Raw genomic sequence first — 13202 nt, forward strand, 5'->3', positions numbered from 1 at the left:
AAGTAAAACTTTTGAATGTCTAATGTTTGTATAGTTTAAGTTGGATTTGTATAGAAAGAATAAATAATATATATTCAGTGAAAAAAAAAAGGTTGCAGGGATGTAATAGTTAGGAAATTGAATAAAAAAAACCTTAGAAATTAACTGAAAAAAACAAAGGTTACATGGATGTTATAGTTACATTCTGAATTTACTTGTACAAAATCGTAGAAATACAGCAGTTATAGTTACCTGAGCTAGCTATACCTTGCCCTCTAGAAATGCACTGCTTATGACCTCACATATTACACTGTAATGACTCTCTTTCTTTCTCTCTCTCTTTTCCATACTGGGATGGAAGAGAGAGATAGTGACAGGAACCCAGGGGAGACTCGAGGCCCCTGCTGTCCTAGCCAGCTTCCCACATCCTGTGAGAGCCGGCATTGCTTCTACAAGCATTGTTCATGCAGGGAAGACAAATGAAAACTCTGCTTTCTGCAAGTTAGAGCTGTTTAACAGCTCTTTCTTGCAGAATGCGGACTGCGGACTTTGTTTGCTTTCACTTTATGGGAGCTATCTGCCCTGGACATTTAGCCCCGGGAGTGCTGGATCCTGAGGCTGCAATGGTCCGAAACTTTTTCAAAATTGGCCGTGGAAGGTGGAGGCTTCAGGGGCCGAGGAGGGCAACTCCCTCCCCCCCACATTAAAATAAGATGTGTGTCCTGAGGAGGAGGTAGTCACCAGAGATGTGGGGGGCTGGGCAGCCTACTGTTTTTAGTTTTGATTAGAAACCAGGGGAGGCAGTGGTCCATAGGGCTGCAGGGGGACTGGATTGCACCCCACATTCAAAATATAAATGCCCATAGGGCCTGGCCCACTTGTGGGCTGCAGTTAAAGCAAGCCTGGGAGCCCACACTTGTTTTTTTCATTTTTTAATTTAATTTAAAAGGTGAGCCTAAATATAACGTCCCTGTAACCTTTGTTTTTTAAGGGAATTTGTTTTGTACTGTTTTCACTGTTTTGATGTTCTCTCAATTGCACATTCATGTGCATTTTTGCTCAAGTTGATAGACCTATATGTAATTTATACTTAAAAATCTTTGCATGTTTCGTATTGCTTATTTTAACAGTTGACATACTCTTGATTGTACACTGGTGATCCCGTACTGGTTCTTCCACCGTCTTCCCTGTGGATGGATTCATTAATTTCCAACTATTATGAATCTGACGATTTGCACTTTAACACTCCTATGTGTTTTGTGTTTTAACATCTTGCATGTTCAGCACTAACTTTATTGCCGCTAGTTCACTGCATGCCTTTTGCACACTTAGGATGTTTACTTGAATTGACTTGCACCTAGTTATATCGTTTTTCAATTGCACTTTAGCGTTTAGTTTGTGCATCTTACACGTTAACATTCTTGCATGTTTTATAATGTTCCTATTGCTGGTAGCTCAATGTACGTCCCTTTGCACACTAATGATATTTATTTGAATTGATATGTATTTTGAGATCTTACTGTTTGATTTGTATCTTGATATCATTCCTATTTATTCATATCCTAGCAGGATCTTGCATAAAATGTAATAATTGTTATATTATTTAAAACATTTTAAGTGTCTATGTAAAAAAAATGTTGATTCATTATCCTGTTACCTAATGAATGTACAGCAAGTTTGTTATTATTGTTAATATTATATCTTAGTTTGTGTAAGGGATCATTCTCTTTTCTTGTAATGTCTTGGAGAGGAAAATGATGGCTGAGGTGGGCCATTTTTGAGCTAAGGGACCATTTTGTATGTAGCAGTCTAGTGGCTGATACATTGAAAATCAATGAGGGACTAAGGAATAAAGAGTAGTCTGTCACCGATGTTTCTGAGGCCCAGTTGAAGGCATATTGACGAAACGCTTCAGCTGTGTATCTGTTTTAGTGTTGCTGCACCATGAGAGGAATAAAATTGTTGTGTCCCTAACTGCTGCCTGTATTGAATTCTTGTAAGGCGCTCACAGTGTGCCACCGTATCATGGACAAGAAGGGGTCGTGAGGAGCTGCATGTATGGAGATATATATATATAAAACTGCTCACCGCAAACGTCTGTTTTTCCAGCACAGTTTTTAAGCATAGGAACAGCACAGTGTCATCCATGCTGAGCTAGAAAGAGACAAAGGGCCTGATTTAGATTTCATCTGAGGAGTTACTCCATCACAACAGTGATGGAAAACCCTTTGGCTGAAATCTAAATTCCATAGGAAACAATGGGATTTACATTTTGGCAGACGTGAGATCTGTCACTGCTGTGACGGAGGAACTCCTCTGACAAAATCAAAATCTGGCCCAAAGCCTTTTGCCATTTCTACAGCAAAGTTTTTTAGGCATAGGATTACCTAGTGCCATCTAAGCTGAGCTGTAAAATGAGAAACTATTTTTACCACTTCAGGCACAGTATTGCAGCTTTGGATTGTTGAAATACCATCAAAACTAACCTCAAATGAATAAAAGCAACCAATGACATGTGTTCCATGTCATTACATCTTCTTAAGGAGATTTAGCTTTGTCCAGGCACACAGGAGCATGCAGTATAAGTCAAAACAATACATTTTCTGGTTTAGAAAGCCATGAAAATAATACAAGGAAGGTGGCAGAGAACTCAGGTAGTTCCCCATTAAGGGGGAAGGCAGCTCCTACCTAGAGCTCCCTTACACACCAGCGACACTCTGAATCTGCCCACCTCAAATGTCTATTTTTCTAGCAAAGTTTTTAGGTATAGGATTAGCACAGTGTCATCAGCACCCAGTTAGAAAGGGGCAAAGGGCCTCCTTACGAGTTTGGCGGAGGGGATTACTCAGTTACAAACATGACAGATATCCAGCCTGTCATATTACAAGTTCCATTATATCCTATGGAACTTGTAATACAGCGGATGGGATATCCATCACGTTTGAGATGGAGTAATCCCCTCCACCAAATTCGTAATAAGGCCCAAACTATTTTGCCATTCCTAAAGAAAAGTTTTTAAGCATTGGATTAGCTAGTGCCAGGTATGTCCAGATGTAAATTGACAAAAGCCTTTGCCACTCCAAATACAATATTACACATTTGGATTCGTAAATTGCAATCCATGCTAACCTGGAATAAACTAAAGCAAATCTTGACATACTTTGCAGGCATTATAGCTGTGTAGAGAGGTAGAGTCAAAACAATACTTTCAGGTTTAGAGTGCCACAAAAACTATGCAAAAAAGAAGCAGAGAAATCTGGGTAGTTCCCAGGTTTAGGTGGAGAGCAGCTTGAGAAATCATTTAACAATTGCAGTTTATATTAAAGAATAAAACACCATGCACACATATACAAATATACGATTTGTAATCAAGAAACATAATTAGGTTAAGATTAAAACATATCTTAAATATACTCAAGCATTATGAATAATATGTATACTTCCATAACAAAAATGAATATTTTTAAAATACTATAACATAACATTATAGCAAGTATTTAAATAAGCAAACAATATAAAATTAATTTTAAAAATGAACTATTTAAAAATTATATTATTTTCATTTTATTACACACAAAGTATGTTCCAAATGCCAGGATAAAGTTATATTTAGTAACTTAAAGCCAATCCAAAACTGCTAAAAAAAAACTCAAATTATTCTGACTACAATTCTCATGAATTGAGGAACTACCTACATTGGAAGGTCACAATTTACAATCCTAACTCTAACCTAACAAACATTGTGGAACTGAAAACATTGCCTGCTGAACTTAATAATGTCAATAAACGTAATAATGTTAGTAACATTAACTAACTGGTAAATGTTAGAATAGCAAAGGCAATGGTCATTATTCCCTATAAACACCAATACAAGAATATGATGTACTGAAGTCTAATTTCTCAGTACAATAGCAGCTGTGCTCTAGCGACAGTGCCTTGTCCATCCTACGGCACAAGTTTTTATGATGTATACAGCTTCTCGCAGCTCACGATCTTCAAGGTAGGTGCATTTCTAACAGGAACTAACTATATTGTTTAGTCAGAATGTGCAGGGAGGGATCTTGTCCTCCATTACTGAGGGCCTGATTATATGTTTGGTGGTAGGGTTACTTCATCATATTGTGACAAGCATATTATATCCCATGACTCGTGTAATACGGTGGATGGGATATCGGTCACATTGTGACTGAACAAACCATCTGCCAATCTCATAGTTAGCCTCTATCTTATCAAACCACCTGCACATGTTATACTAAACTGTGATTTGATGTGTTTTGAGGAAAGTTGGCTTGACTTCGAGATCAGCCTCAAAGACAGTATGAATTTGAACTTCATAGACTGGAGTATCATTTTCATAGACCACAGGTCTAGGCACACTTTCCAGTGGCACTATGTCTGCCTTTCTAGAGTCCCTTTTTATGTATTTCAATTGGATCATGCCTAGTGATCATTTTAGGTAATTTTTATGGCTGTTGCTAATCATATAAAGTAGACACATGTTGCTCTGTATTATGTACCCATGTAGGCACTCAAAAATCATATACATGAAATAATGGCTTGCAGAATAGACATTTATCCCCATATTTATCAAGATTTTGTGTCACCTTTGTATCACTCAATTGGGTGCAAGGGTGATGCAAAGTCTAAGTGAGATTTATCAAGCCACGAAAGGCCACCTTGCCTGGCCCTGCATGACTCTATAAACCTAGAGCAAAGCAAGGCAGCACAAATTGGTGCCTTTGCTTACTTTGAGGCAAGGAGGCATTCCCTGTGTGGAGCATGGTTGTTCTCAAGAATCCACTAATGGATTTTGGCACATCCCCAGACATACCATTAGTGGTGACCTGGGAATGCTTCAAAATGATACACCCCACCAAGTGAAGCATTATGAGGAGAAATAGCTTTATTTTTCCTTGTTTTGTTTAATGCAGCACACATAGAAAATTGATTGTTTTTGTGCAAGAAGGTGTCCCTTCCAGCACAAAAACAATCCTGTCTACAACATAGGCAGCTCATCAACATGACAATAGAATGTCTGCATTGGTGCTTGGCCTTTAAAAGTGTGCCAGCGCTAGAAAATGACAGGAATGCAATGTATAATGGTAACTACAGCACATTCCTGCTCTTATCCTTTCACGCAGAATAGGAATGTGGCTTGCTGCATTGTGATTCTTGAAGATTGATAAATCTTCCCCCTAGTGTCTGCTAATGGCACAAATTGAAAATTCAGGACCCACTGATTAAATGTAGGAGTGTATTTATCATTGACAACACAACTACTAAGTCAAATTTATCAAGCCACGTAAGGCCACCTTGTGTGGCCCTGCATGGCTTGATAAATCTATAGTAACGAAACACAGTGCAAATTGCTGCATTGCATTACCCTGCCCTAGGAAGGCATTCCCTGGATGGAGTATGGGAGTTCCCATGCATCCACCTATGGATTTTGGTGCATTCACAGATTTACCAATACTTGTAGACCTGTGAATGCATCATACTACTACTCCCAAGGTGCGCCAGTGCAAGAAAAAGTCAGGAATGTACTGTATAATGTTAAATACAGTGCATTCTTCCCCCTTCCCTTTCACGAAGCGTAGCACAACAAGGTGTCTTGCTGCACTGCATGAAAGTTTACTAAATCTGTCCCTTAATGTAGAGCATACTTGGAATGAGTAATTTATTTGAATATATAACAATGACATTACATGACAGATATTGGAGCCTCAAAACAGGAAATAAACTGGACTTTATTTAGCTCAGTTGGGGAAATCTTTAGACCACAACAGAGCTCTGGAAGGTTATATAATGATCTATCTATCTATCTCTATCTATCCATCTATCTATCTATCTATCTTCTATCTATCTATCTATCTATCTATCTATCTATCTATCTATCTATCTATCTATCTATCTATCTATCTATCTATCTATCTATCTATCTATCTATCTATCTATCTATCTACCTGTCTATCTATCTATCTATCTATCTATCTATCTATCTATCTATCTATCTATCTATCTATCTTTTTATCTATCTCCAACATCTTCTTTCTATGTTACCTGTCAGTGTCTCTGGAAGTTGTTTCAACGTCTGTAAGTTCTGGTCAAGCAGGAAACATAAGCCATTAATGTATGTATTCTTTCCACATTCTCTTTTCAGCGTTGGACCACAAGCCTAAAACCAACAGAACAGAAGATATATATGAGGCAATTAAGACAATGCTTAGTTCCAAACAGGTGGTCACGGTCCCTTTACCAAGTAGACTCAAGGAAATGATGGTGTCAAATGCCAAACTGCTTTACTTTTCAGTTTTCACTGTTACATTTTGCTACATTTTGTGATCCTGGGCAATTCACCTTACGTCTATGGCACTTAGGTCCTTTATCTTCCAAAGTTTATGGTGTTAAGTACAAGTTACTTCCAGCATTATATAAAAGAGCTGAGATTTTTTACAACAAACTATATAACTGGCTTCTTAATGTATCTCACATGTGACAGGTTGAACTCCCAATATTACATTCTCTCTGGCCTAAAAACATTCATCTGCTCCAAACTAACTCTAGAATGTGTCAGATGTGGGTACAATCACCAACTTTGAAAGTTATGAGTGTCTCTTCATCTTTACACAATTTGTTGAATCCAATTGACAGACCGGGGACAGAGAGGTCATATTCTTGATTTGAGCTTTGACTAAGGTGCCTCACACCCTGGACCCGAAGAAGCTACAAAGGTAACCCTGTTTCCCTTTGTAGCTTGGCTCACCTTTATTAGCTGAATCTGAGCAGGAAGATCTTTGTAAGACATGTGAAGTAAAGCAGATCTGTACCACATATTAAAATAAAGGACGTAATAGCCCACACCAAGCTCTGTAAAAAATATGTCATAATTAAATTGAGATGAATAGGAACTTTGACAAGGATTTCTGGCAATAATAAATTCCATACCCTTATTACATGTGGTGAAATGTTGATTGACCTTTCTGTGGCCAAAGTATGAAGCAAGGTCATTGGATGCAGGTGAAGCCTTCCTTAAGATGATTGCACCTTTATGAGGATTTTAAAGCTTTTGAAGGTCCAACTTGCACTATCAGTGAACTATATCTGATTCAGACTCCATGAGGTAAGACTGTAGTTCCTAAAACTCACGTTGAACAGATAAGTTTAAAAAAACTCAAATCTAGACAATGTAGTTCATCTATGCAGAAAAATGAAGGGAGTTAAAACAATCATAAAAAAATATTGCTTTTAGATCTTAAGGACTGATTCCAACAAGTCTAGGCCACACATATGTGAGCCTTGCAAGGAATACATCTTGTCCCATAGTAATATTAGCATTTCCCAAGTTAGCTAGATTTCCTTCCAATGGAGAGCACACTTCTTCTGCTTACAAACATTTCAGTTTCTAGGAATATGCAGTTTTATAAAGCAGGCACACAATATAATTACAGGCTGCTATGGCAGGAAAAAAGGACTCTACTGTGCCAGAGAGTCAGATAAGGACATTTTCTTTAGTCGTCATAGAACAAGTTCCTGATCTATCAGAATTAGCTTCAGATAGTTAAGCAGATATTTGTCTAGCTTCCTTTTATCTTAGTCCTAAAATTATGATCAATGTGTCTAAGTATGGGGTTTTAAAGAGGACAGTGTAGTAATACATTGAAAGGTACCCCTGAACAAACCCTTTAGCTGTCGCCAAGGGCATCACTCCCCATTTCATAGGGAGATGATGTAATCCAGTTCCCATGAGATGTGCCATATGGTTGTGTAAGTCACCCAGGTCATATTTCGACCAACTCCAGGTGGCCAATGACTTCCTTAAATGTAAAGTCCCTGCACTGTAAATTTACCCCTTGCCCAAAAAAGAAAGTCCTAAAAGAAAACATGTGTATTAGTTAAAAGACAGGAGTTCTTCTTTTGGTTCATGGAGTCACAGCTTCCAGATAATCTCCAGTGGACAAAAAGTAGCATTAATCAGTTCATGCCCGCAAGACAAGCTTGGGGAAAGTCTCAACACCTCCTTACTCTGATTCTGCCACTATGTGAGGGTCCTTTGAAGCTGAGTATGGCAGACCGTTCCAGAAATGCTCATCTGCATTATTTAATGGAATATGATCCCCAAGTGTGCAATAATGTATTAATCACTTTAGAATCTCTAAAATCATGAAAATATGGCAATCATAACTTTTGATCATATTGATACATATTACAACTTGTATAAGATGTGTTAGTTTCATTCTATTAACCATAAACCCCTCAGAGTTCATTCCAAAAGCCTCCATCAGGCCAGAGATAACAAATGATGTTCAAACTGCACCATGTTAAAAGGGGCTGCAGAGTGGTGAAGCCAAAAAACTTTTAAGGGCTAGTGTCTGGCCAGCAGACTTTAGACCACCACAAATATATTTCCTCTGTGATCCTCTATTACAGGCTTATTATTTTCAAGAACTAAGGGCCAGACGCAGGTAGGTTTAGGTAGGTTTCCTTTTGCGAGGAGCAAATTGCGAGTCCCAGCGACTCGCAATTTGCACCTCGCAAAAGGAAATGCAGAAAGGTGTCTCAGACACCTTCTGCGACTCGCTATGGGGTCGCAAAGACCCACCTCATAAATATTTATGAGGTGGGTCGCAGTTTGCGCCCCCATAGCGAGTCTAGGCACTCACGGGGATGGTGGCCTGCTGGAGACAGCAGACCACCATGTCCGTGACTGCTTTTCAATAAAGCAGTTTTTTTTTTTCTCTTTGCAGCCCGTTTTCCTTAAAGGAAAACGAGCAGCAAATAGAAAAAATACCTAAACCTTTTAGTTTTTTTTTTTTTTCAGAGTAGGCAGTGGTCCATAGGACCACTGGACCACTGCCTGCTCTGCAAAAATATTATTGTGAGCATTCACAAAGGGGAAGGGTTCCCATAGGGACCCCTTCCCGTTTGCGAATGAGTTACCATCCACTTCAAGTGGATGGTTACTGCGAGTGGATTTGCGACCGCTTTCGCGGTCACAAATCAACTCTACATCGCGGTGCGACTCGCAAATAGGAAGGGAACACCCCTTCCTATTTGCGAGTCTGAAACACACCGACTCGCAATATGTGTTTCTGCATCGCGTGAGGGCATTAACGCCTTGCAAACGGCATTTTTCACCGTTTGCGAGGCGCTAATGCCTTCCTACATCTGGCCCTAAATGTTCATTAACATCATCACCTTCAAGGAAAGTTTCATGCTGGTCACTCATGTGGGGGGTGTTGGAGGTGGCTCGGCCCCGTTGGCTAAAGCGTATGCTCAGCCAGGTGGAATGTGCCACTCCTTTCTGGGGTGGTCAGGTACACCTGCTACATAACCTGCGCTCACTCTTGGGTAGCTTGCATGGAGCAGTCAGGCTTATCTCAGAGGCAATGTTAAAAGCAACAGCACAGCAGGTTCCCACAACACCCCGGCTGACCGACCCCAAAAAGAGACTTCACAAGGGTTGTATGTATAGAAAATTTGTATTCCACACACACACACGATTAACGCAGTGTGATTACAATGTGATCTCAGCGTAAATGTCAATGAGCACACAACACATCACAATATACAAGGTACGTTGTGGCGTGAATCTCAGTGAGCAAAGCAACACATGATAACAGGCCGAATCGCATTAAACATTAATCATTAATCATCGTATATACATTTGAGGAAACAATTCATTCCCGCCCGCACCCCATTAGGTGCCTAGCTGCTGTCAGCACTTTGCCTACCCTCACTTTACCCACGATTATTGTAAAATGTGCTCTCCAGGGTGCACCTCAGGGCTGACAGTAGAAGCACAATGGGGGTTATTCTAACTTTGGAGGAGGTGTTAATCTGTCCCAAAAGTGACGGAAAAGTGACGGATTTACCACCAGCCGTATTACGAGTCCATTATATCCTATGGAACTCGTAATACGGCTGGTGGTATATCCGTCACTTTACCGTCACTTTTGGGACGGATTAACACTCCTCCAAAGTTAGAATAACCCCCAATGTGTATGATGGTAGAGGCACACTCCCCCATAGACCCACGGCCTCAGTTAACCTTATGAACTACCTGGCTGAGCCTGAGTACCGAGCAACACCACAGTGCTACTTAGCACTCACTCGCTCTCACCAGAATCACTCCCTCACATCAACCCTGTGCCTAGGCACAGGGCCTGGGCATCAGTTGTTGCTTCTGTGCACACACATAGGGGGTTATTCCAACTTTGGAGGAAGTGGTAATCCGTCCCAAAAGTGACGGTAAAGTGACGGATATACCATCAGCCGTATTACGAGTCCATTATATCCTATGGAACTCGTAATACGGCTGGTGGTAAATCCGTCACATTTGGGACGGATTACCACCTCCTCCAAAGTTGGAATAACCCCCATAGTATTGTATGTACTTGCTTCCGGCACCTTAGTGCACTTCCCTGATAACTGGTAAGTTGATGCCCATACGCTTGCACACCCTCTGGGTCCCAACTGCCCTCCACTTGCTAATGAGTCTCCAGTTAACCTCGCCCCACTGCAATCCCAAAGGTTATAGAAACTTTCTCCTGGGCACCCAGCCATTCACAGCTAAGTCACAACTCCCCAGGTGTAGGGTTCAAGGTGGGGGACCAGAAAGACTAGAGCTAGTAAACAATTAAGGAGGAGACATTCAGGTTCCCAATAGAAGGTTCACTCAGAGGTTTACAAAAAACAGGGGATGGTCAACGGGGCCAACCATTAGACTCGGAGGCACTCAGCCCTGCCAGACAACCCAGTGTTAATAAATAGTAACCAAATTCAGCACCTCCAGAATAGAGGGGCTTGTTGACTTGACCCACCCTCACCACTTCAGACTGCATACAACAAGTTGCCAGGTCTGTTTCTCCGGATTGAAGACACCCTGTCTGGTGCCTGTGAACTTCTTTTGGTCCCAGACAGGTTCAATCCCACTTAGAAAGTGCTCAGTGCCGTACCCCCAATGACTGGAGATTCCAAGATGGAGCAGGTTTTTTCAACCAACTCCTAGCATTGTATCCCCCTTGACAGGAGGCACTAGTCTGGTGAGTGACTTGAACCGCACCAGACTTTATGGTTCCACTAGGGACTTGGTTTCCATATCCCTCTGGGTTGAGGGTCTCTGCCCAGTATGCTATGACCTTAGCAGTACTGGACTCTCCAGACAAACACACTAGATGCAAGTTCCGTCATGCAATCCAAGGCCATGTAAAGCACACCTCAGGTTGTACCTACACCTCTGCACGTCCCAACCTTTGAATGTGCACAGAATACAATGAGCATGCCCCCGAGAGTCACACAAGAGAAATGCTTCCCACTCAATCTCAACAAGCCCCCCAGCTGGGTCCTGCAACAGTAATCAGTTCACTGCACAAGCTGTCTAGGGGTTCAGTGGTCCCCACGATGAAGGGCCACACGCCAGAAGCACAAGCAGCACATTGCTACCCCGTGCCTGGTGCGACTGGTCTCGAGACTTAGTTCATGGTCCACACACACACACTGCTCTTGCCAGGTGGAGTCTGGCATGGTGTACAAGGAAACAGAGGGTACCACTCTCCAGATATTACCGATCACGAAGTAGGTCCCTCTCAGGAGGTCTTTGATATCTCCAAGACCTCTGCAGAGAACAGGGGGCAGCCACCCTGCACTTGTAGAGCCACATCAGGATGTCACACAGCAGCAGGAAATCAGCCTCAGGCCAGTCTCTAATCTGGAAGGGTGTGAGGTTCCCCTTCCTTGGGGAGTTATCCTCCTGGGCACCCAGGATTCCTCCGATAGTGCACCGAACGAGTCCAGCTGCACTGCTCCCACTTATCCGTCAGTGGTACTCTAAGTTGCAGACTTTGAGTACACCTACTTATACTAAGTACAAAATTTGAAGGGGTGGGGTGGTTCGAAGGGTATTCCTTTGCACCACAGATGTCTTCTCTAAATTTCCTCCATGTCTGCCATGGGGTCCTGTGTTAGAAATGGGGTCTTTGGTTGGCAGTCAGGTTACCCCCTGTCCAAGCAAGGACCCTCACTCTAGTCAGAATAAGTCACACACAATCCAAATTATCCTGTGCCCACCCTCTGGTAGCTTGATACTGAGCAGTCAGGTTTAACTTAGAAGGCAATGTGTAAAGTATATGTGCAATTAATCATGAAATAACATAGTACAACACCACAAAAATACACCACACAGTGTTTAGAAAAATATATAATATTTATCTGGTAAAATGCAGGTCAAAACGATTAAGATGCAATAAGTGTATGTTGAGATATCACTGTAAAAAATTATGTAAAGTGTCCTTAGTCTCTTCAAAGCAATCAATGTCTCTTGCAAGCACATAGTACTTGGTTTGCGTTCAAAATCTCCGCAAAGAACCGCAGAGGAGGAGATGAGTGGAAAACAGGGATGTGTGCATCGATTTCTCGGACCGCACACAGCAATGTGTCATTTATTTTTCACGCAGGGACGGCTTTGCATCAATTTCGGGTGCTCAGAATTGGATCCTCTTCGGGTTGTGGAGTTTTCGGATGCCCCGGGGACGATGCGTTGAAATCCAGCACTAACAGGACGAAGTTAAGGGGTCTGCGTCGATCCGGTAGGCGTCGCGTGGAAATTTCTACCACACGGCAGGGGCTGCATCGATTAATTTCAGGAAGTCGGGCTGCGTCATTCTGGCTCGGCTGTGCTTTGATCCAGTGAGCCGTGCGACAAATTTCTGGTTGCTATGCTGGCGCTGCATTGATCTTCTTGTTGTGAAGTCTGGCTATATCGTTCCGGTTTGGCGTGCGGTGAACTTTTCACCACTTTGCAGGCTGTGCGTCGTTTCTGGCAGTGTGTGCGGCGATTTTTGCTGCACAAGGAGTTCTTCTTGCAGAGATGGTCTTTTTGGTCCTGAGACTTCAGGGAACAGGAGGCAAGCTCTATCCAAGCCCTTGGAGAGCACTTCTCAGCACATCCAGAGAGCAGCAAGGCAGCAGTCCTTCACAGAAAGAAGTCAGGTGAGTCCTTTGGGCAGCCAGGCAGTTCTTCTTGGCAGGTTGCAGGTTCTGGTTCAGGTTCTTTTCTCCAGGAAGTGTCTTAAATGGTAGAGACAGAGGCCCTGTTTAAATACCCAAATGTGCCTTTGAAGTGGGGGAGACTTCAAAGAGTGGCTTAGAAGTGCACAAGGTCCCCTTTCAGTTCGATCCTGTCTGCCAGAGTCCCAGTAGGGGGTGTGTCAGTCCTTTGTGTGAGG

The 13202-nt window shown here is 42.0% G+C and overlaps 1 protein-coding gene across 2 annotated transcripts in view; it reads right to left on the reverse strand.

Moving 5' to 3' along the window:
• LOC138304332 (integrin alpha-M-like) overlaps positions 1-13202 on the reverse strand; it is a 628283-nt gene that overhangs the window by 408685 nt on the left and 206396 nt on the right. For both annotated transcript variants that reach the window (XM_069244296.1, XM_069244297.1), the window contains exon 5: positions 6040-6154. In XM_069244296.1, the coding sequence (XP_069100397.1) occupies positions 6040-6154 (115 nt within the window). The remainder of the gene's footprint in view (positions 1-6039; positions 6155-13202) is intronic.

Source organism: Pleurodeles waltl, chromosome 7 (genome assembly GCF_031143425.1).
Source record: "Pleurodeles waltl isolate 20211129_DDA chromosome 7, aPleWal1.hap1.20221129, whole genome shotgun sequence".
In the NCBI taxonomy this organism is placed as follows: Eukaryota; Metazoa; Chordata; class Amphibia; order Caudata; family Salamandridae; genus Pleurodeles; species Pleurodeles waltl.